Below are 24666 nucleotides of genomic sequence, written 5' to 3'. Positions count from 1 at the left end.
ATTTCTAAAAAGTATCATGGTTAACAAAATTATAGATAGTAAGACCAAGATATCATGGAAGTGGAGGATTAGAGGAAACAAAGTCTTAATTGCATAAAATAGAGTTTGCAAACATAGTCAAATATTCTAGAAAGCATCCTCTTTCAAAACATACGCATTCTTATTGGATCTCTGCCCCATTAGGTAACCCTTCTGAGTCACCATCTTTAGCTGTTCAGGAATGTTGGCTTGACAACCTGGGCTGCTAAGGTTTTGAACCAGCTTGAAATGAAATGTCTTCGTGCTTACATTTTCTTATGTAACAGCCTGGCCTTTACCCTAATTATTTCAATGCTTAGGAGCATGTTTCTCTTTGCCTGGTCTTATTTCCATCTATAAAAAAAGATGAGGCATTTGAAAGTTTCCTTTCTCTATACCATCCCATAGGATCTCCCACAGACTGGAGGGAGAAGGGGCAGGAAACCTTTTTAATCCTTTAAGCAGATTAAAATGTCACCAGTGAACCAACTACTATGGCTAGTGGGCAACACACAAGGCATTTCAAACCCAGCAATGTCAAAATGGAACTCACTGTCTTTCTCTTAAAACTCATTTTGTGTTCAGTAGTGCAGGACTATTGTCTTAAATTCTCTAACTGGAAACCTCCAGGGTCTCCTTTGACTGCTGCAGTTCTCCCTGCCTCCATATCCACTCGTCGCGCTCTGCTGATGCATATCCAGTGCATCCCCCAACCCCATGCCCATTGCACCACCCACATTAATTTCCAGTTCTACCTCTGAGACAGCCACTTGACTAGTCTCTTTGCTCAGAATTGCTCGCTTTCTCACACTGTCGTCCACACCACTTTCAGAGCCACGCTGCTGGAGCATATATTTATTTGTTCATAAAGCAACCTGCTTCAATCTTTTGATGGCTCTCTAAAACGCCAGCATGCATTGTATGCTGCCATATGCCAGCCATTGTACCAAAAGCTTTACAGGAGTTATCTTATTTTCTCTTCATAGCAATCCTATGAGATGGGTACCATTACTGTCACCACTTACCAATGAGAAAATTAAATGCATAGAGTTTCTATTACTTATTCACAGTCACTGGGATGACAGGTGGCAGAGCCAACGTTCACCTAAAATTACCTGATGCTCTCGACTACTCCACTCCAAACCTTTCCTCAGTCTGGCTCCAAATAACTCTCGAGTCTCTTTTGCAGGGAGCTGGCAGACTGTGACCTTCTCCAACTCAATGATTGTACATCAATGGTCAAAAGCCTTTGAACCACTGAGCTAGACTGCACGGCGAAGGCTCAGGGGCTCTCAGCAGCTGCCACTTCCCCTCCAAATGAGTGTGGCTCTTTCAACCCACACATGGTAACTGAAATATCTTCATATCAAGTAGGGAAAACCCAACACAATAAATTCTGCAGAACTTTTTTTTTTTTTTACAGTACTCTGCACTGTAGAATATGAAATTACATTTCAAAAATTGTGTTTCAGATAAAAATCACACACCAATCAACTTTGCCTCCGAATGTCTTATCACAGTTCATTCACAAGAACCACTTGATGGAGGTAAGGAGGATAGTGGCACTGGCAGAACACTGATGGTGCTTGTAGTCACAGGTGTGCCATTCTAAAGCACCATCTATTCGACTTGTTATATAACTTCTAAGAAGAAATAGCCATTTGAAAAAAAAAGAAGAAAATGTTAGATATTGCTAAAATTACCCTGACATATTCCACACACACAGTTTGATAAATATTTTATTGTTATTCCAGGAAAAGCTTTTAAAGGAATACAGAAGCCAGCAATTATGGGGAAGGGATGTCTCCTTCTCCGAGATAGTAGGAATGTCAGCTCTTTGCTGCTAAGGAGAAAAAGGACAGATGCACAATGCCATGATAGCTGAAATGTACACACACCCACCAAAAGGGCCGGAGTCCCAAGCAGCTCATCTTTCTTTACTTGTTAACAGCAGAAACCATGCACAAATATCCTGATGCGGCGTTCTATGTGACTTGAATAAATGAGGGACATTCAACCTGTGTGGACCCATTGCTGTGCTTCTGCCTGTCAATTATCCAAACTCCCACACAGAAAGCCTTGCTGGAAGAAGGCCTGGCTCCTTGAAACTAATGATTCAGTTGTCAGTACGAGTGCCCAGCTCTAAACTACTAGCTCTGAAATCCAGGGCCTCAACCCATTTCTGATTAGAAAAATTTAGGCAAATACTCAACATCATTATCTTCTTTAAATTAAATTGGAGAAACTGTAGTGCTCCAAGTTATTTCAGATTTTTCAGATTTTGTTTTTGCCACCTACCAGTTCTATCTTAAATGTTTCCCTTACAGTCAATATAATGTATTGAAATGTGTGTATGTAATGGATGTTTACATTTTCCTCCTGTAAGAGGCTGCTTACCTCATCAAAAAATTACCATGAAAAGTGATCACTGACAGCCAATTATAAGCCATTATAAGAAACATGCTATTTCTGAAACATTCAAATTATGTGATTTAAAACCTGTTATTCTATTCAAAGGTATGTATGGCTATATTTGAGATTACACCTAAAATTTGAAATGATATAGAAATTGCTACTTTACAAGCCACTCTCCACAGTGCTTAAATAATCTTAAACTCATCAAGAGCAGAGGTATTTTATTAATTGCATTTAATAACATAACTAAAGATTGTGAAAACATCCCCCAAAGCTCTAGTTACCCAAAAAGAAAAATAACCCTTAGCATCTTTAAGCCTACATAAAGTCTGCCACAGAAGTTTCTTTCCTTTTTTTAATGGCCTTTAAATAAATATGTGAGTCAGTTTAAAAAGGCATTTACTTGAATTAAAGTGATCATTCCGCCAGAATGTCAGTATAATAAATTGTGGGTGGCAGAAGTTTTAAATGAGGCTAAATTAGAGATTCTAAGTTTATTTACTTAATTTTTACTCACTCTACTGCTGTAATTAGAGAAGCTTTTGGTTGATCTTCAAATTGTGCCTTGTCATGGAATACCATACCTACCTGCTTTTATGACAAGCCCTATAGTACATTTTTTTAATGACCAGAATGGGGGTATAATCCATATACATGCATCCAGCTTCCCTCCTGCTGCTACTACACACACATTCTTACACTTGTTTCATTTCTTCCACCACCCTAACATTTTCATCCCTGATATTATACTGTTCCACTTTATTTCAATATCTTCAATGGCAATGACCAAATAATGTTAGTCACAGAGTTTTGTTCCTGGTAAGCTATTTTATAAAAGAACCTAATACACGCTGACTTTAAAATCTCTGCTAGCCTGTGCTACCTGCGCCGAGGACTGAACTAGCTCAATTTCATAAACAAATATGTTTCACCATCAATGTGTGGTCTTGTAGTGTAGAATGTGTTTTAAATGATGTAACCTCTTAGAAGAGCTGACTGTGTCTCAAGGCATGGGAAGCATCACCTTCAAGCTGATACCAGCTGCGTAACTGAACTAATGAGCTTCAGGAGACAGACAATCCATAACACAGCTGGGAGAATTCTGCTTGAGTGCCAACAACACTGAAATGGGGCATGATCTCACAGTATATCTCCTCTAAAAGTTCAATACAGCAAAGTAAAAAGAAAAAAGTTCCACCTGATAATTTTATGCTAATTATTTAATTGACATTAACATACTGCAACCATCATGTTTGTCTAGTTATCAAGTAAAGATATTAAAAATAAATACATTTTTAAAGGTTCACAATTGACCACTAATGTCTCTATTCTGAAATTAAAATATCAGAGGCTATCGAAACATTTTCGACATTGCATCCTAACATGAAGATGAAAGCATCAGACCAAACAGCTCTTATGCTGTTACACTGTGCATATTGTAATATTTATACAGAATTTTTGCTCAGCTCATTAACTTAATTCCATCTACCTTGTGCCATCCCTTAGTAATAGTTTTTTCACTAACTGTATGCATTTTCCACCCACCACTCTGAGCACAAAAGAATCAAACACTACACTTGCTTCAGCCTAAATAAAATAGCAGTAGTCTTCACAAAAGGTGAATTTGGAATACAATCTGCATTCCAAGTTCCTAAACTTCAAAGTAAACACTAATTGTCTTGTGGACAATGCATCGGGGTTCACATATTACAAGCGTCTCAGTCTTGAACATTTAAGTGCAAAACGAGAGCAACAAATAGGCAAACCTTCCGCAGCAAAGGATGCACGCTGCAAAGGAAGCCAGCAGCTATGAAGAATTCATGCTTGTTTTACCCACCGGCGTTGTCCATGTCTCAGGAGTGGCGAGGCGAGTTCTGTAGCCTGGCAGCCGGGAAGCCCTGGCTCTTCTGACTACCGAAGCACCCTGTCCTTCTGCTGATTATCAGCCCTTGCTGGCACACTGAGCATACTTCATGCACTGTCTGCAGGAGACACCGCCAGGAAATTTATATCTCCAAGGATGACAAACAGCCATTAGCTCCATTACAGGCTGATTAAGAGAGACTGAGCCTATCAAGTGGGTACTTGAATCCCCTGGGGTTTCCACCTCTGCTGTAAGCTAAGGAGGGGGAAAAAAATCACTGCAATGTTGAATGTGTTGCACATTTCAGGAAAAAAAAGTGCACATGCTATGCAAAACACAGAGCTTTCCAAAAGATGCCAGGGCAAACAGGAGCAGGAAGAGGCACTGAGCATGAAAAGGTAAAAAGGAATATTTAAAAATACAATACATTATCCTTTCCTTGCGGTTAGTCTAAATATGGTTCAGCCTTTATCATTGACATCACTGAATGACTGGGCAACTTTTCAATTTAAAATTTTAAAGCGTTTTGGTTGTTGTTGGGGGAGGAAGCAGGGAGTAGCAGATAAAACATTGAAAAATAAAGACTATCTTTAATATCTCTGTTCCAAATAAATATTACGAAGTTGAGTATTGCCCTTCCATTTTAGTTATGCTCATAATGACTAGTTCTTCTATTTCTGATCAGAATTTCTGCTCACCTATCCTAACAGAGAAATTCAAAGTATTTTCACCAAATGTCACTAATAATACAAGAAAGAACTGTCAAAAGAGGTTAGAGGATTCTACAGACTGTTATAATCTGTGGCTAAAGAAATGTGAAGATCAGGAAAGACTAACACAGGAAGGCCCTACTTCCCTTCTTTCCTTTAATTTGGCTGTGTAAAGATGACACTCAAAGACACCAAAAACTGCTTACGCTGTCAGGACACAAGGGTGAGCACAGTGCTGGAGAAATCAGGTGCCAGGCCTCGTGGCTGTCATGACATTAGATGCTGAGGACAGCGCAACTGTTTTCTCAAATATAGTACAAAGATTTACAATGACCTCATAGGACCTACGATGAAATGAATCCACAGTGTAGTTAGGCCTTCCAGGTCTTTTATACAGACAGAGTTTTAAAAAACAGTTCATAGTGTTATATCCCCAGAGTTGCTAAATTTGAAAGGCAATTTGTTTATTAAGCATTTCTTTATGCCATTGGAATTCCTAGTGACACACCAGTTGCAAATTATTTATAGTCTAGTTTCCCACTGTAACAGCTTCTAGATTTAAGTATTTTTGTTTTCAATGTAACTTCAGGATTTCCTATAGATATGAGGTTCTTTTATTGTTTAAACAAAACACTTTGTTTACATCAGTGATAGTTCAGAAATTTTTTCCTCAAATAAAAGCTGAATTTCTCAGTGATTTTTAACCTGAGATTTTTAACCCTGTCATTTCAATTCTGTCACACAATTTTAAAGGTATATCTCTATGAATTTTTAAAAAATCATCTTTATACGTTTTTTTAAAATTTGCTTGGATCCCGTAAGACTGAAATCACTGTGGTTTCTATACCTCATCTACTTGCCCTGATTAAGACCTGCTAACTATCCAGAGTGAGTGTTATAAGCTCAAAATCTAGGACAAACTAACTATTTTTAAGAAAAAAGAAGAGGAGATAACAGGGAAATAAAGGTAACAGAGAGAGAAGATACATCATCAAGGCTGAGATGTGGGTAAGGAGCAGCTAAGAAGTCTCATCTATTGGCAGTGCCTACTGCCTAATACGAATATATTTATATTAGCTTTGTCCACAGTTCAAAATGTGACTCTCAGTTATTTTTATTAATACTGTTAGTCCTTAAATGACAAATGGATTATGTTCCAAAAGTTCATTTTATTGGTCGTTCGAAACACTCTTTTTTTTTCATAAATACTGACTGGCTTCCAAGGCCAGCCCATTAAGCACTCCCTAACTCACAATGCGATTTATATAAAATCTGATCTTTACTCACAAGTCTAAAATCCAGAAAGTTTTAAAAATATTGCTGTTTTTGGTAAGTTTCACTCCAAAATGCATTTAGTGTCATAACTTGAAGTGATGTGATGCTATTAAAAATCTTTACTTATTCCACTCAGAGCAAATAATCATGTTTGCTACAGAAATGTTTAATATTATAGGTTCTAAGAATCTTCCCAGATCCTGCTAGGAGTGATTCACAATAAGTAGCATATGTTTTCTATTACCTTTCTAAAATAAAATTCTGAATTCTGAAACACAACTGACTCCACGGGTTTCAGTTGAAGGACTGTGGTCCTTCAGTCCATTTTTGCAATTTAAAATGGTAGATGACAAGTGTTTGTGGTGATGGATGTGTTAATTAGCTGGATTCAATCATCCCACATTGTACACATATGTCATAATATCACATCATACCCCATAAATATATACAGTTAGAATTTGTCAATTTACAATAAAATAAAATGGCAGAAAATAATTCTTAATACTATTTTGTCACAGGATTCCCTTAGGTATTTAGGAACTTACCATCTCCCTCCCTTGCCTGTAAATACTCAGACATCTCCACTAAGAGATAAATAAGAAATGGGCAACATAGAAAAATGTCTAGAAATCAGAAAATTAAGGTTGAGTGTCCATTATAAATTAAGCCCTGTTCAAAAACTGCATTCATTGCCAAGGACATAACTGCTTCCCATTTCTCTGTATTGGTAAATGGCTCCACCACTGCCCCTCCTCTGTCCCTCCCCAGCATCAGAGGAAGGGCAATGCAACCGTGAAAAAGCACAGTAAGTGGACCATTTTCCTCAAGCTCCAGGGATAATCCACTCCCTCCCTTGATTTAATTCACACCCACAATTAATATGCTGTAGCTGGGGAATGCCTGGTTATAAAATGTTCACCAGGCCCTTTCCAACGGCCCCAGAGATGCCGTGGGCATGGTAGAGGCTTCGATAAGCCTAATGTTCTCCGTTATGTTTCTAAATATGGGGTTCACTCCCATTTTTATTAACCTTCCCATGAGTACATACTCAGCTTGCCTAGAGTTCAACAAACTTGTTTGAGGCTGGGGTAATTTGGAGCACCTGCATCCAAGTACCCTCAGTGTGATCCCACCTTCGAAAGAAGGACACAACCCCTCACTGTCTGGGTTTTTTAAGAGAGTGTTTGCCTGGGGTTGGTTGTATGATGTTTGGGACGCCGGGCCTGCCTGGCTGAGGTGGCAACAGCGAGGCTGCTGTGGGGCCCTGAGTCTTCAAACGCATCACCAAGCACATCTTTCTACCAAAAAAAAAAAAAAAAAAAAAAAACCCTATTAGCAACTGTCTCAGTTTTAACAAAGAAGATGATGTCTTGGCTTCCTATAAAAGTTCTGCTTACTTTTCTTTTTTTTCTCTTTTTTTTTTGAGACAGAGTCTCGTTCTGTTGCCTAGGCTGGAGTGCAGTGGCACAATCTTGGCTCACTGCAACCTCCACCTCCTGGGTTCAAACAATTCTTATGCCTCAGCCTCGTGAGTAGCTGGGATTACAGGTGCTCACCACCACACCTGGCTACTTTTTGTATTTTCAGTAGAGATGGGTTTCACCATGTTGATCAGGCTGGTCTTGAACTCCTGACCACAGGTGATCCACCTGCCTCTGGCTCCCAAAGTGCTGGGATTACAGGCATGAGCCAGTGCACTGGGTCACATTACTTCTTAACTTTCTTAGCAGAAGCTCTCACTTATTGGAAGCACAGAGAAGAACTGATGACAATAGGTGGCAATAATACTCTGCCTTTCCTAACTGAAATTCGAGCCCGGGGGGATAAAGGCCAATTCAGCTGGATTCTATGGAGAAAAAGAGCAGAAACACCACTCCAAGGGGCAGAGGGACTCCAAAATCACAGGCTAAAAAGAATATAGTTTTACTTTTAGATGACGGATTCGGATCCTTTCTTATAAAATCAGGCTCTGTTTCTCAGGATGGAGGAGTAAAAGAGTGAACTGCCGACATAATTAGATTGCTTGGTCCAGTAGACCTCTTGGATACTCAAATGGGCCTATCTGACTATCTCAACCTTTTGAGTTTCTGATTCATCCAAAGAAATAAAGAAGTGCCAGAATATTGACTACCAATGAGAAAGCTTGCTCCCTGTTCATTTTGGAACAGATTCTACTGAAAGTCTCTTCTTTTCTTTCTTTTTTTTTTTTTGAATCAGAGTCTTGCTCTGTCACCAGGCTGGAGTGCAGTGGCATGATCTCGGCTCACTGCAACCTCCGCCTCCCGGGTTCAAGTGATTCTCGAGCCTCAGTTCCCAGGTAGCTGGGGTTACAGGCACCTGTCGCCATGCCCAGCTAATTTTTTGTATTTTTAGTAGAGACAGTGTTTCGCCATGTTGGCCAGATTGTCTTGAACTCCTGACCTCAAGTGATCCACCCACCTAGGTCTCCCAAAGTGCTGGGATTACAGGCATGAGCCACCCCAACCAGCTGAAAATCTCTTCTAAAAACATTTGAGCCACTGCTTTTACAAATACAGCTATCAAATAGTTTTGACAAGCAAAATGCTTGGATATATAACTCTCCAAGGTACTAAACCAAATCCCTGAACTATTAACCAAAAACAGTTGATAGGAGAAAGTTTTGCAACAGATAGTATTTCCAGGAAGATCTGGGCAAGAAACATTATACATTTATCCAATGTTCTACTATGTGGATTTTAGGCCAATGCTTACTTGACATGACTATGTTTTCTATTGTGCCTAACTATTCTCCTTTTGAGGTTTCTCTTCTGATTTAAAGTGTGTGGGGGGGTCTCCTGAATTTCTTGATAACATTTGCTTCTCTTCCCTTATTCATGGTCCTTGGAGTGTGCCTGATACCTCTTTTTTTTTTTTTTTTTTTTTGAGGCAGAGCAACATACACTGCTCCTTGGCTATAATTTTTTTTCCCTGTTGTATTCAAAGTTGAGCCCAATCCCTCTCCCCAGCTAAAAAATCCCATGGCAGTTGTCCCTGTACCTATTGCAGTGGTCCCAAATAAAACCTGCCTTACTGTGCTTTAACAAGTGTCATCGAATAATTTTTTAACAGCAAATTGTTGGAGATAAAGACATTTCAATTAGTTTAGTTACTTCCACGTAATTTTTTTTTTTTTTTTGAGACAGAGTCTTGCTCTTGTCACCCAGGCTAGAGTGCCATGGTGCAATCTTGGCTCACTGCAGCCTCCGTCTCATGGATTCTAGCAGTTCTTCTGTCTCAGCCTCCCGAGTAGCTGGGATTACAGGCACACGCCACCATGCCTGGCTAGTTTTTGTATTTTTAGTAGAGACGGGGTTTTGCCATGTTGGCCAGGCTGGTCTCAAACTCCTGACCACGGGTGATATGCCCACCTTGGCCTTCCAAAGTGCTGGGATTACGGGCATGAGCCACTGCGCCTGGCCCACACTTACCCTCTTTAACATCTTAATGCAGAGGCTGTGAAATTTTTCTGCACAGCCAGATTGCCTGGTGTCTGAACCTTACATAAGGCAACATCCATCAGACACAGTCTTCTGACAAGTTTGGACTTTTGGCCAAGGTGGTTTGGTGAATCCACACTTGGACAACACCCCACTGCTCCAAACACATAGCAATGATAGATAAAATATTAAATAGGTAAATCACAGCTAGGCACAAGAAGCTAGTTGACCATTTCTATGAATTAGAAGGGAGCCAAAAGCTGAAGGCTGTGGGTGAGGTTTCTGCAGTGTCCTGCTGTACCCAAGGGACAAAAGCAGAGATGAAGGCCAGATGCGCAGCTCCTATGTAGTGATGGCTCTAAAAGAGCTCCACACGAGAAAGGAGCAGTCAGAGCCAGGCTCTGCTTGAATGGAGAGTCCTGGCTCAAGAAATGAGGTTGGAAAAACAAATGGCTGATGCCTTAGTTCCAGGAGCCATGGCTTTATAAAGCCTTGAGGGTCTGGGAGAGGATAAGTCTTCATAATCAATAATTAACTAAGCTTCACGTGGGTCCCTAAATACTGGATCGGCAATATGCCCTCAAAATTGAGCAGAAACTTCCTCAAGATGTCATTAGAAAACCTGACTAGATGGGAAGGTTAGAGGGACAAGGTGGAGATGACTTCAAAACCATAAAACTATTAGGGAGGGGGACAGAGAGAGTGAAAACAAAACTAAAGGAACTAGCGTTAGGTAGCACAATGAGGTGACTATAGTTAACAATCGTATTTTATATTTCAAAATAACTAAAAGAGTGGAATTGGAATGTTCCTAACATAAAAAATGATAAATGCTTGAGGCAATGAATATGTCCATTACCTTGATTTGGTCATTACAAGTTGTATGATTGCATCAAAATATCAGATGTAACCCATATGTATAACTATTATGTATCAATAATAATTAAAAATTAAAAAAATTTAAAACAAACAAGCAAACAAACAAAAAAGACCTTCCACTGAAAAGGAAGGCATGAGTTGAATTCCAAAATATTTTAAGACTGCTAATACATAAAAAGCCTGGGAATGTATTTCTCTTAGAGTAACAATGCAGAAGAATGAGAGAAAACAAAGGACCATCTGGGACCCAGGAGTCCACACAGATGGCACTTACTCAGCAATGTATCTCAAAGTGAACGCCCTGGTGGCTGGAAAACTAAAAAGCCTATCTCCGTGAAAGGCATAAAAGGAACTCTGCCAAAGTCAGAGAGAGAGGGTTCCCCAATATGTGAAATATGTTTAGCTTTTCTAATAAAACCAGTTGACCCAAGAGTGCCTAGGAAGCAAATTCTGACATATAAATGAGATTTCCTAGGTGTCAGTCTAGTGTGCCTTAGCCCAGCATTGTACTCCTGCAAAAACCTGCAAGCAGCCCTCTGAGAAGGAGGCTCAACATTGGCCTGGCCCTGCAAAAACATGTTGGGGAAGCTCTGGCCATTGCAGTGAAAATCAATTCATTAGACACTTTGACCAGCAACCTGTACAGATCTAAAGGCCATCCCAAGAAGGCCTGTTTTTTTCCAGAAGATTCTGATTTTCTCAAAGAAGACTCTGGGCTTTCTTCCTTTTCCTCCAGAATTGGAACCCAGAACTGACACCTGTATCTGAGTCTCAGGCCAGAGACCACAGCTTTCATTTTTTGAACATTGACTATTTACCAGGCACGGTGCCTAATACTTTCTTTATGCATTTATTTCATTTAAACATAACAGCAAGAATGAGTTTGGTACTATTATTATTCCCATTTTATAGATGAAGAAACTAAGGCTTGGAGAGGTTAAGAAATGTGCCTCAAGATGCACAAACGATAGATCTGGATTCAAATTCAGGTCTTTCGTGTTGTAGCATGTTTATGTGTCATCTCTTCATTCTACAATATTTACCAGGAATGGCCAGGCTCAATGTATAGGCCCAACTTCTTTTTATAGAATCTTATTTTATTGAACTTCTGCTTTCAATGCAAAAGCATAATTTCTTTTAAAGCTTCAGGCTTCTGTCTCAATTTGACTAATGAAATGTTTAAAGCTATTCTTTTGCCTTGGCAAAACAAAACAAAACTAAACAAAACAATCACTTCGCCTTCAATAGCACTCAATAGTCTTGGTATGAAAATAAACATGGTAGAATTTCTGCCTGTAAAAGGCATTGAGATACAGGCTTCTTTCTAAATTCCAGGAGATGGCTGCATTTAAAAATTATTCCTGAAGGAAGACTAAATTATAAATCTGTAAATCAAAGCAGAAGGATATATGCTTACCATTATTTAGCTCAATCTATTTATTACTTCAAGGATTTTTAAAAATAGTTTTTAAGAACTTTACATATACTTTATTATGGCCAATGCTCAAAAAATTATTGAGTTGGCAGCAATGCCACCAGGTCACTGGAATGCAGAGGAAGGCATCTGTTTGACATGGTGCTGACTATTGGCAAAAAAGGGCTTCTGACCATATCGATCAGCCAAAAGCGTAGCCTGTTGCTTAAAGGGCAGTTACAGCTGCTTATGGATGAATCTATTGTTACAAAACCAGCAAACAAAGGAAAAAACGGGTTCAGAGAAGCTGCTCCAGGAATATACAGCTTGCACAAGTTCTCTCCACAAGCCACCAGTTAGTTGGAAGTATGATGAGTATCCATCCTAACAACACAGCAAGTTCCCCTCCAGTGATGTGGCTGGCAGGCTCATGCCGGCCGGACTGGGGACAGCCTGCTATCCATACTCAAAAAGGTGATTCTCTCTAGTAGACTTTAAGAAAGGGTCAGACTACTGTTTTCTCAGATTAGAATCATGAGCTGCCAACTGGTAGTCTAATCAAATCCACCTCACTGACATGATCATTTGGCCAGGCCAAACCCTGAAAGCTTTAGACAAGGCATCTGCTCTGAGTTTGCCAAAGCTTCCACCACTCCCAATTGTCTCACATTGAGCTACACACACTTACATGGCCTGCCTGGCTCCTGAAAGTATTTGTGCCCAAGTCAGCAAAATGGACTGCTGACCTCTCAAATCCCTTGCAGACTCATGATTCTATAAAGAAAGGGTGGTATATCTTAATACAGCATAGAAAGGGGGAAAGGTATAGGCTGGATCTTAATGAGCTGTTCTTATAGGCTAGCAAGGGAAGCACCCTTTGCAACTCAAAAAATTTCCTCCATAGGCTGTTTGGGATTCATCAAACAAGTATTCTAGGCTCTGCTTGACTTAAATTTAAATTAATAAGCATTTCTTTAGTAATAAGACATTTGTTAAGTTGGGTTACTTCTTATCAAACGTCTATTGATGGCGTCCATGAAAGACGTAGAAATCTTGTCAAGGTCTTCCTCATAGCTCCCAGAACACTACTGAGTGCTCAACAATTGTTTCTAGAATGAATACATGACCAGATAAGTGATGGATGAATCAATAAACGGTGTGGTCCAGGCAGAGCCAAAATTCCTAAAAATGCCTAAAAAGCATGTGTTACTTTTTTCTCTCATGAATCAATTTCTGCCTGATCTCCTTAAATAGCCTAATGAAAGTTTAGTTTTCTCCTATGAAAGTATACTTGCCATCTAGTAGTTTTATTTTTTTAAAGGGTATTAACACATAGGCTTTAGATTAATTGAAAGAATGATTCTTTTTCACCATTCTGCTTTTATCTCCTTATCCAGGCCTTCATTGAAAAAAGAATTGGAGGTGACCCCAATCTTTTAGAGCCCATTCTCTAACTGAACTTATTAATAAGCAACATCATTCCTTGTCCATCTATATTTTGCATCAATCCTAAGATCAGCTTAGGACACCTAGAGCAAAGCGCTGAGTACCCAGTGGGTCATCAATAAATGCCTGACTGATTTAACTGGGGACTGAGCTCTCTGACTCCTCCCACTACCATCATTGTTCTAAAAGTCAGGGGTGAGATGCTAAGTTTAATTACAAACGACTAATCTACTATGTTTACTATTCACGCCACTAAACCTGGAACAGGTAACAGAAAGCATCAATGCCAGCCATTTAAATGGCTCTAGATGGACTTGTTAGGACCACAGCAAACACTTAGCTAGTCTTTGAGACATGAGGTCTAGTGATTCCTCCAAGGGGGTTATAGAAGATTCCTAGGAGCCATAAAAAAAGGAGATAAAACATCTGCATCTGATATGAAGGACAAAGCCAGGAAAGGCACTGGATAACAGTCAAGGTTAACCAGTTTCTAACATAACCACAGGGACGTGGGCCAGGAAGGGGAAGCCATGTGGTTGTTTTTAGAGAAGTGCTTTGCCATCAGATGACTGCGATCCCTCCCTGGCTCACACTTCTGCTTTTACTTTCCTTTCCTATTATCTTTTCATCAGTATTAGTTTCCTGTTGCTACTGTAACAAATTACCACCAATTTAATGGCTTAAAACAGCCCAAATTTACTCTGATGGTTCTGGGTCAGAAATCCAAAATTAGTCTTCTAGGGCTCAAATCAAGGTGTTCTGAAGGGCTGCATTCCTCTGGAGGCTCTGGCTTGGTCTCTTCCACCTCCTAGGCTCAGTTGCATTCTTTGGTTACAGCCTCATTGCTCCAAAATTTGTCTTCATCGTCACATTGCCTTCTCCTCTTTTGACCTTCTTGTCCCTCTTATAAGGAATCCTGTGATTACACTGAGCCCAACCAAATAATGTAGGATCATTTCTCCCAGGATCATAAAGTCAACATCCTTAACGTCTTCACATCTGCAAAGTCCCTTTTGCCATGTAAAGTAACATATTCACAGGTTTAAGGGGTTAAGATGTGGTTCTTTTTTTGGGGGGGCGGGGGGCATTCTTCGACCTACTATATCATCACTGTCTTAACAAACTACATGTCATCAAGTCATCTTAATTAAAGTTCCCTCTCCCCAGGAACAGGCTCAGAAACAGCCAAAGCCCCCACCACTACTTCCACAGGTGCATCTGAAGTCTTGCGTGCTGAGTAACAGGTAGAAAATATGGCAGGTGGTAGGAGGAGCATCAGGAAGGGCACCAGTGATGGGCTTTGAGCAGTTAATGAAAGAGAATTTCTCAGGATAAAATGGTAGAGAAATTATAAAAAAGAATGTCAATATAATGGACCTGGGGGATTTCCAATAATCTAGCTCTGTATGGCATTCCAAAGCCTGGGTCCAGCATGTTCAGTGGCTTAAATGAAAAACTGTTTAGGTCAATGCTGAATAAAGACTTTAAAAACTTCTATGCTAGAACACAAATGGAATCATGTATTGTTTGAAGGGGGAATCAAATCTCCTTAATCCTTTTATCACTGGCTCCCATCAGGAAAAACAGATAGCAGAAGAGGAATCCAAGAGTCCAGGACAAATTACAACTGAACTCTGCAAAGATGACATATGTAATACAGTTTATTCCAAACATGTTTGCTCACATTTGGCATGTGGGTTGTAGAGAGTGGGGATTTCACTTTATTTTTAGGATGGTCTGTGGGTAGAGGATGATATTCACCTTGAATAAAAGAAATCACATTTAACCATTTAATGAAAATGCATGAGGTCTTTACTACTTACCTGGAAGCCAGTATTATGTTTCCATACAACTGCTCAAGGCAAAAAAGCAAAACCACTGAGATACCCTAGACCACCTCAATATTCCTTCAAGGAAGGGACAGCAAGCAGCTCATGAATGGTGTGTCTTTCATTTCTTGGAGGCTAGGTTGAGCAACTATCTTCCTGGAAGTCATTCCTGTCCCTCCCTACAATGGGTTTTCCCGAGAGAATGTGTTCTTCCACAGTGTGGAGCGTGAGAACGCAGAGGGGAAAATACACGCCAAGTGTAGAAAGATCCAGAGTATAGAGCAGAAGAATGTGACCTTGATATGCATACTGGGAGCAGAAACGTAGGAGGGAAGGAGGCAGGAGGGCTGTGCTGGCAGCAATAGAGCTGTTGCAAGACACAGGCAGAAGGCAGATGGGGCTGCTGGCCAGCAAGTAAGTTCACAGGACTTTCAGCAAGGGCTGCAGAGCCCTAGCAACAGCCTCAGAGTTGGATGCCATGATTCTTTTTATTTTTATTTTTATTTTTTTTTTGAGATGAGGTCTCACTCTGTTACTCAAGCTGGAATGCTGTGGCATGATCACAGTTCACTGCAACCTCAAACTCCTGGGCTTAAGTGATCCTCCTGCCTTAGCCTCCCAAGTAGATGGGACTACTGTCACATACCACCACAGCCAGCTAACTTTCTTATTTTTAGTAAAATGGGGTCTCACTATGTTGCCCAGGCTGATCTCAAACTACTAGGCTCACGTGATCCTCCCACCTTGGCATCCCATAGTGCTGGGATTACAGGTGTGAGCCACAGTGCCTGGCCTGATGCTGTGATTCTTACACAGAGTTTTGGTGTTTTCAAAAACATTCACTTGCTGAAAACCTACTATATTATCCACTCAAAAACACTGGATGTTAAGCTTTTATTACTGATACTCTGCTAACAATCTGGGAATACAAATATAAGTAAGAGTGTCTCTCCTAACGCAGTTCAGGCAAATGTGAGTCTCAGTAACAAGACTACCACCAAGAAATAAACCTTCTAAGAAAGGATGACCTGCTTAGTTAGCCGCTCCCAACTTGGAAAACAGAACATACGCTAAAAAGACACCAAATGAAGACCTAGAGGAATAAAGGGACTCACAGATCTGGCTTGCTGGGGACAACAAAAGTATTTTCCATGGCCAGTTTTGCAGGCCTGAGGATCAAGATTCAATTAACATGTGGATAGTGCTATAAAATATCTGTAATTCATTTGAGATAGTTAAATTACTTAATAAGCATAATGATTAGTAAATTATCTAAATTTATAGAATCTCCACCAACTGAATCATTCTTAAGTATTCTTTTATTCTTTAAAGTACTATTTTAAGAGCCTCCAGTAGATAGTGCTTATATGAGAAATAGTTTGAACCACAGAAAAACTAAAAAGGAGCAAACTTTTCCCTAAGTGACTCTACCTATAACCCACCCAACTCAGTAGACAGGAAGGGAGAAGGAAAAGGTTAAAGGATTAATGTTAAAATAGCACCATCAGCATGTAATGATTCACCAGTGTGTTTATCTTTGGAAAGCTAAATTAAGTAGAACATTCTGGTAACATTCTTTATTTTTATTCTAACAGCATTTTTCTCTCTCTTTAAAAACAACAACAAAACCACCTCTAGTCCTCTTCACGAAAGCTTTCACTGGGTACTGGAACTAATGCAGGACTCTGTTCCCTTGAAATTTGGATACAATTTTAAATTTGTCATTTAAAATGTGGCTATTGAAATAAAATACATGGCATGGAACTTCAAGTGAGCATCGGTTTATCAAGACACACCTTATAGCTTGCTCTGTGAAAGTCTGAATTAAAAATATGTTAGCTCATCAGTCATTTGAGTCTGGAAACATTTAAATAATTAAGCTCCAAATGCAGTCAGCACCACAGAATTCTCACGACCCAGGCCTTGCCTGCTGTGCTTCAACAGAATTGAAAAACTCCCCCGGAGCCAAGTAAATGTGGCCCAAATCCCTGCATTTTGGTCGAACGCTGGAAATAAAGTTACCTTTACTGATAAAAAGCTAGAAAATCAGAAACCTGTCATGCACACTTCTCCCTTTACCTAATTAGCCTTTAGTGTGTCATTTGACATACTTACCTTAGTTCATATATATTTTAGTGCCCATCCTCTAATTGAACTTATTAATAAGCAACATCGTTCCTTGTCCATCTATATTTTGCATCAAATGCGTCACACCTTATGAAGGTGTCTAAATTTGTTCTTACTATAAGAATCTAAAATTGTCTTGCTTCTAAAACCTGGTTTGAAGATGTAACAGAAAAAGACCGATTTTAGGAAGCTGTATGTTATTCATAAAATCATTATGTAACAGTCTTCATTTCAGAGCTTCCCTCAGCTGATGTGTTTATACAAAGGAGCTCTGCTAAAACAAGCTGATTAGAATAAGAGGGCCCCTATGATGTCAAACATCCCCACAGACCTGACTCACCCCACCTGACAGCAATGGCAGCCAGCAATTCTGACCTGGTTAATGAGAGCAAAACAGGGCCAAGCACTTGGTAGCAGCTCCAGCCCAGTCTCTGTAGCTCAGGCTGTTGGTTCCAGATCCATGGACGGCAAACTCTAGAGGAAGCCCATGTGCGGCCGGCTAGGTATAGGCCAAGGCCAGCACTGAGGCAGAAGCCTGGGCTTGCTCCCTGGACCATAATCAAATCAGGGGCATTCCCTACTTCACTTCCCCTCCAGTAGCAGCAATACGCAGTTTTCATTCAGTAAAGAAGGAGTGGTGCTCAATCTCCACCAATCATTGTGGATTGTTTCCATATTCCCCCAGGAAACTTACATTGGTTCTCAACTCAAGTAATTAGCCTTTAATGGTTTTTCAGGTGAACAGCTGTCAAACACACCATTTTCTTGAACAAATTCATTCCACTGACACTCACTGAGCACTGGCATAAACCAGGCATTGGGCAGAGCGGTAGGGACTCAACAGTGAACAAGACCCTGCTCTGAGATGTCATAGTGTGGTGGGGGGATAATACAAATGCAATGTCAATGGTTTTCATTCATAGTACAGGTCGACTGTCCCTTATTCAAAATGTTTGGGACCAGACATAATGAGGTCTTTTGGGGATGGGACCCAAGTCTATACAGAAAATTCATTTATGTTTCATATACACCTTATACATGTAGCTTGATGGTAATTTTGTTCAACATCTTTTAATAGTTTTGTGCAAGAAACAAAGTTTGTATAGATTGAACCATCAGAAAACAATGGTAGCACTATTTCATATCGGTTCTCAAAAAGTTTCAGATTTTGGAGCATTTCACATTTCAGATTTTCAGATTAGGGATGCTCGATCTGTAACATGGATAAAAACAGACAAGTGGAATATTCTTTTTTTTTTTTTTTTGAGACGGAGTCTCGCTCTGTCGCTGTGGAATATTCTTTTAAAAAACTAGGGCAACTTTAGAACCTTATCTCCACAGTAGGGACAGCAGAGAAAAAGTATGCATTAGAATATTGTCAAATACAAGAGCATAGAGAAATGGTTGCTATTATCATAGAACTTGAATGTGTTTTTGAAGTGAGATAACATAGAGGAAGGTGTCCAGTACAGGGCCTAACACATTCACTATTTCCCTATAAGCTCCTCATGGGCATTCAATATTTAAATGAATCAATAATTTAATCAGATAATGTAGGAATCATAAACATTTCAGTGATCTACATTTATAGATCTAGCTCTGTATATAAACAAAATTATGAAGAACTTCTATAGGACTTCTACAGATAAAATTAGGTTTTACTTAAATTGCTTAACCAAAGCTTCTATCATTTGGCTTTTGAATGAATGAATACCCATTCAAGATATGAAAAGAATATGTACATTTAACCCCAAAATAAACTTGCTGTGCTGTTACTGCTGAACTAAGAGTCTCTTCTGTAACTATTTGAAGCAGAAATGAAGATATGCCAATAATCTCCAAGAAACATCCTTCCAGTTTCAACTGAGATACCTTTTTTCTAGAAAGTCTTCTCTGGCTTGCCGAGACCAGTTAGACACCCCCTGTGTTTCCTCCTTGAGATCCTGACCTTCCATCACCCTAACACTTACCCACTTACCATAGGACATAGCAACTGTCTGGCCACTGCTCTGCAGCCCCACAGGACTTCCTATGAGGACAGGGCCATAATTTGCTTTGAATTCCCAGCGTCTAATACACAACCACACAACCTGATGCCTAGCAGATGTTCAACAAATACCTGTTCAATGAGTTTAGATTGAAATGGAATTTTTCCTCTCAAGTAGATAATCTCATGGGGGTTCTTTGTTTGTTTGTTTTTTGAGGGGGGGTCTTGCTCTGTCACCCAGGCTGGAGTGCAGGTGCAGTGGCATGATCTCAGCTTACAGTAGTATCGACTTCCCAGGCTCATGCGATCCTCCCACCTCACCCTCACAAGTGGCTGGGAGATGTGTCACCATGCCTGGCTATTTTTTAAAATTTTTTGTAGAGACAGGGTTTCGCCATTTTGCCGCCTGGGTCTCAAACTCCTAGGCTCAAGTAATCTGCTCGCCTTGGCCTCCCAAAGTGCTAGGATTACAGGCTTGAGCCACCGTGCCCAGCCTAAGGTCGGGATTCTTAACAATAGCTAATATGTGTAATGTAGACAATGAATTTGGAATGAATTGGGGATGGAACCCAAGTCTAAGTAAGAAATTCATTTATGCTTCATATACGCATGGCTTTATAGATGAGATGGATAGACAGAGGGAAGGACATTGCTAGGTTAATGGAAAGAGCATAAACAAATGACTGGAAAGAGGATGAGTGACCAAATCAAGGGAATGGCCTCTATAGAGTATTAGTCGATGTGAATAGCGCCCCCTGGAGTACGAGTCCTAGTGTGACTGGGACATCTTCGAATTAGGATTTCCACCCAAGGCTTTGGATGGAAAAATCTCAGTTAATTGGGGTTCCCTACCTCTTCTTATGCTTACCTTTTCCTGAAATTGGGTAAAGCTCTAGAAAACTTACTAAACAATAGTAAACATGCAGGGGATCTGAATGGAGAGGATGGTTCATCTTACCATTGGTGTTATCCAAGCCTGCCCATTACATTTGTAGGGACTGGGGCAAGTGCACAAATGGAAGCCCCCATCCCATAGGCCTAAATATTTAAAAGCTGTAAATCAAGCTAACAAACTATTAGTTACCATATGTTCTATCCTCCAACCTTAACCAATACACCTTCATAATGATCTGGAACATGGTGGCACCGAGAGGGTTGGCTCCTGGCCTGAAGCCCCCACTCTTCAGAGCATGCCCAGGTCTGTCCCATTGTGTCAGAGTCTGCATGCACCTCTCATATCCACAAATGCACTTCTGTCAACACACCCCACAAACAGCCATGCCCAGGCTAACCCTCAGGTCTAGGGAGGCCAGACGTACAATCTGCCTTCAATCTCCTAAAAATAGATCTAGGGAAGTGGCCCAGGAAAACCTGGAAGTGGACAAATTCCCTGTTTGGGCCCGGAATTCTAGGGCCCAAAGTAACCAAAACATGGCATAGGGAAGTATGCCTGGGTTCCAGGTGGCTCCACATTCCCTACCCTGGGAGAGATGGATAATTGGAGCAGGCCAAGGTGGCGCCCAGAGCAGGGAGGCCCCATATGCCCACATGTCAGTGCAGCATTGGGATCGTCATCTATGGCCACTGGAATTCTCTGAGATGTCCTCAATTCCATTTGGCCTTCACAGCCCTAGGCAAGAGGTTCATGGAGGTCACTGTTGTGTCATGCCTCCTTCCTGAACTCACAGCAGCCTCAGGTCTGCAGCCTCTCTGGGCTGTGTTCATGCTGCTCTTGGAAACATTCTACTACTCTCACATAACCCCAGGCTGGGAAAGGACCACCTGAGTGCCCTCCTGGTCTCATATGCTCTTTCTCTGCTCCTGTGCCAAGCTGTGGAACAGGGAACTTGATGACACTCTCTTTGGCCACCTACCTGGAACACCTAGAAAAAAACAGGAAGTTTCTCTTTCTTTCTCAACATGCTTGATGCAGGGTCATTCCAGAGTGTCCTAAATGTACCCTGGAATGGCCCACCTCCATGCTTATCTCTAAAGAATTCTTCCCAACCTTTTATCTTATGCCTGGCCTACACTTTTGAAATTCAAAAGTCAGGAGCTGATTTCATTGTTCTCTGCCTTCAGCTCTGTCACGTTTTCCCAAGCAAATGAACGTGGAATGTCTTGGCTGATGGGGCAAAAGGAAGCATCACAAGGCACAAAGAATTACAGAAAAAAAACCTGTTAATATTTCAAAATATTGTCTCAAATACTTACACAAAATTATCATAAGAAATGCTGTATTTTTGTACAAATACAATTCTACTTGGCCAACTGTTGGTAGGATATACACGTTGAGTTTTCATGGTAGTGGGTATGGATTTGTTCTGCTTCATTTGTGGTCTCGGCCAGTCCATCTAGTGACACGCAGCGTGTGCTGGCAAGATTGTCATTGGGATGGGGAATGGACTGAGGCCACATAACAGGGCAAAATTAATCCATCCACAGGAAGGCATCATAATAGACCCTTCAATGGAAGAGTCTAGAGGCCTGAACTTCCTTACCACAGAAATTCGGCTATTAAGACATAAGGCCTCTTTCTTAGATCTTCAGATATAACATCTAAGACAGCGTGTTCCTGAACATAGAGAGATAGAAAGAAAGCCATTGAACTCCTGGAGTGATATTTAAACCTAAAAATTTCACTGAATGGTGTTCGTTTGGTGTTTTCTTCCTTTCTCTTTTTCAATAGCACCCACTTGTGATCGCAAATGCCTAGTTACTGTTCAATCTAGGATGCTGTAATTAGCTTTCTAACACTGATCTTACATTAAGTCATGTAAACAGCATGGAGGAGGTGAAATGCTATGTTCCTCTTGATGAGTGTCTTAAAATAACAGACTTAAGCAATCACAGACTGACAGACATTTTCTGCAAAAGCACATTTGAAGTCACAGACTGGCGTTCTCCTCTGAACAAGTCGAGAAGCTCATTAGGCCTTGCATGAAACACAGTGATGTTTTTATGAAGGTGGGTCCTCCAGCTTCACGGTGGTGAGTTCCTAAAAGTCATCTGCAGCACATGAAAAGTTTTACTGACCGGAAGACCAAATACGGGGAAAATACCAAACTAAAAATCCATTTTATAAAAAGACAGATTTTAATGAACATAAGACTACCTAAAATTCCAATCTTATGTAAATCAAGTTTATTTTTAAGTAAGTAAAATTTTCTTTTATCACTAAGAACCAGTAAACTAACAAATTTTAAACTTTGCTACCATGAGTTTTAATTGCTGACACAGAGTTTTCGTGACTGTAATATTCTGTAATAAATTCAACCTGGGCATGATCATTATATTTTTAGACACATCACTGGGTTAGGTTACATTTTGTTTAGGAATTTGCCATCTACTTTGATAATTGAGATTAGTCTGCCATTTTCCCTTCCCCTATTATACTTGCCTGGTTCTAGAATGAACTGGGATGTGTGTCATCATCTTCTGTAATATGAAATAGTTTGCATAAGATTAGTGCAATGGACTGAATTGTGTCCCCTCCCCTAAATTTATATGTTGAAGCCCTGGCTTCCAGGACCTTGAAATGTGACTGTATTTGGAGACAGCGCCTTTAAAAGAGATGATGGTATTAAAAAGAGGCTGTTAGAGTGAGCCCCACTCCAATCTGGCTGGTGTTTGTATAGGAAGAGGAAATTTGGACACAGAGACACCAGAAGTGAACACACAGAGAAAAGACCACCTGAGGATACAAGATGGCAGCTGAATTAGTCTGTTCTCGCATTGCAAGAACTACCTGCGACTGAGTAATTTAATAAAGAAAAAAGGTTTCCTTGGCTCATGGTTCCACAGGCTGTACAGGAAGCATGACTGAGGAGGCCTCAGGAAACTTGCAATCATGTCAAAAGGCAAAGAGGAAGCAGGCACATCTTACATAGCTGGACCAGGAGGAAGAGAGCAAAGGGGGAGGTGCCCCACACTTTTAAACAACCAGATATTGTGAGAAGTCACTCACTATCATGAGAACAGCAAGGGGGAAATCCACCCCTCCTCCAACACTGGAGATTACAACTGGACATGAGATTCGGGTGGGACACAAATCCAAACCATGTCAGCAGCCATCTGCAAGCCAAGGAGAGATACCTAGGAAGAGACCATACCTGCTAACACCTTGATCTTGGACTTCCAGCCTCCAGAGCTGTGAGAAAATAAATTTCTGTTATTTAAGCCACCCAATCTGTGGCATTTTGTTATGGCAGCTCTAGCAAACTCATACGATGAGAATGATTTGTTCCCTGAAGGTTGAATTGAACTCATAAAATCTTCAGAGTCTTATGAAGCATTTTGATCATTGATTCAAATTAGCTAATAGTTATAGGTCTTTTTAATTTTTTATTTTGTCATAAGCCAGTTTCAGTAAGCTACATTTTTTAGGAACATGTACATTTCATCTGTTTTCAAATTTATAGATATCAAATTGTTTATAATATCTTCTTGCTACCTTTTAATCTCTACAACTTCTACAGGCATGCTCCTTTTTATTTCTAATACTGTTTTTTGTGCTTTCTTCTCTCTCATGGATATTCCCAAGTGTGTCATTTTCATCAGTCTTTTCATAGAACCGAATTTTAGTTTCGTTGATCCTCATATATTTGTTTTCTATTTCATGAACTCTTACATTTATCTTTATTACATTCTTCCTGCTTTCTTTGGGTAGATTCTGAGAAACCCTTACTCTGAGGACTGATATTTGGGACATCTGGTTTTCAAACTCTGCTCTGCAAGACCCTAGTGACACTCTGGTGGTGTCTCAGAGGTTACTGTGGAGAGTCACTCATATACTTTGAGAATGTTCAGATCTTTTCATCAAAGCAGCTCTACTTTGATCAGTTGGGCTTCTGTAAAATTTGAGGAAAAAAGGGTTCCGTTTTCTAAAAATAAAATGTTCTCAAAAATTTGAAGATTATTGAATGACCAGGCCAATGAGGTTTGTTTCTCTGATATCATAATGTTTAGCACTCGTAGACACTCATATTTCTATTGACAACATACTGGAGTTACTAAGTACCACCTTATAGCTAGGGAAAATCTTTCCATATTTATCAATGCCAGAACCCTTTTAAACTGGGATCCTGTAATTCTATCTACTTGTATAAGATCAATGATCTTAAGTATAAAAAGGCTTTAGAAGATCTTTCACTGCCAGTAATATTTAGAATTTATGCTGAGCATTAGACTAATATTTTTTTATTTTATTTTATTTTATTTTATTTTATTTTATTTTATTTTATT

The 24666-nt window shown here is 40.1% G+C and overlaps 1 protein-coding gene across 7 annotated transcripts in view; it reads right to left on the bottom strand.

Annotated features, from left to right (window-relative positions):
• Positions 1–24666, bottom strand: part of PHACTR2 (phosphatase and actin regulator 2) — a 294797-nt gene that overhangs the window by 218529 nt on the left and 51602 nt on the right. Inside the window, exon 1 of one of the 7 annotated variants that reach the window (XM_032160738.2) lies at positions 4271–4522. The exons of the other annotated variants lie outside the window; for them this stretch is intronic. Coding sequence (XP_032016629.1) covers positions 4271–4283 — 13 coding nt within the window. The 5' untranslated portion in view covers positions 4284–4522. Of the gene's footprint in view, positions 1–4270; positions 4523–24666 lie in introns of those variants that run through there. 7 annotated transcript variants of the gene reach the window in all.

This window comes from Hylobates moloch, unplaced genomic scaffold (genome assembly GCF_009828535.3).
Source record: "Hylobates moloch isolate HMO894 unplaced genomic scaffold, HMol_V3 SCAFFOLD_2, whole genome shotgun sequence".
NCBI classification, from domain to species: Eukaryota; Metazoa; Chordata; class Mammalia; order Primates; family Hylobatidae; genus Hylobates; species Hylobates moloch.
This window is presented reverse-complemented; position numbering and strand designations above follow the sequence as displayed.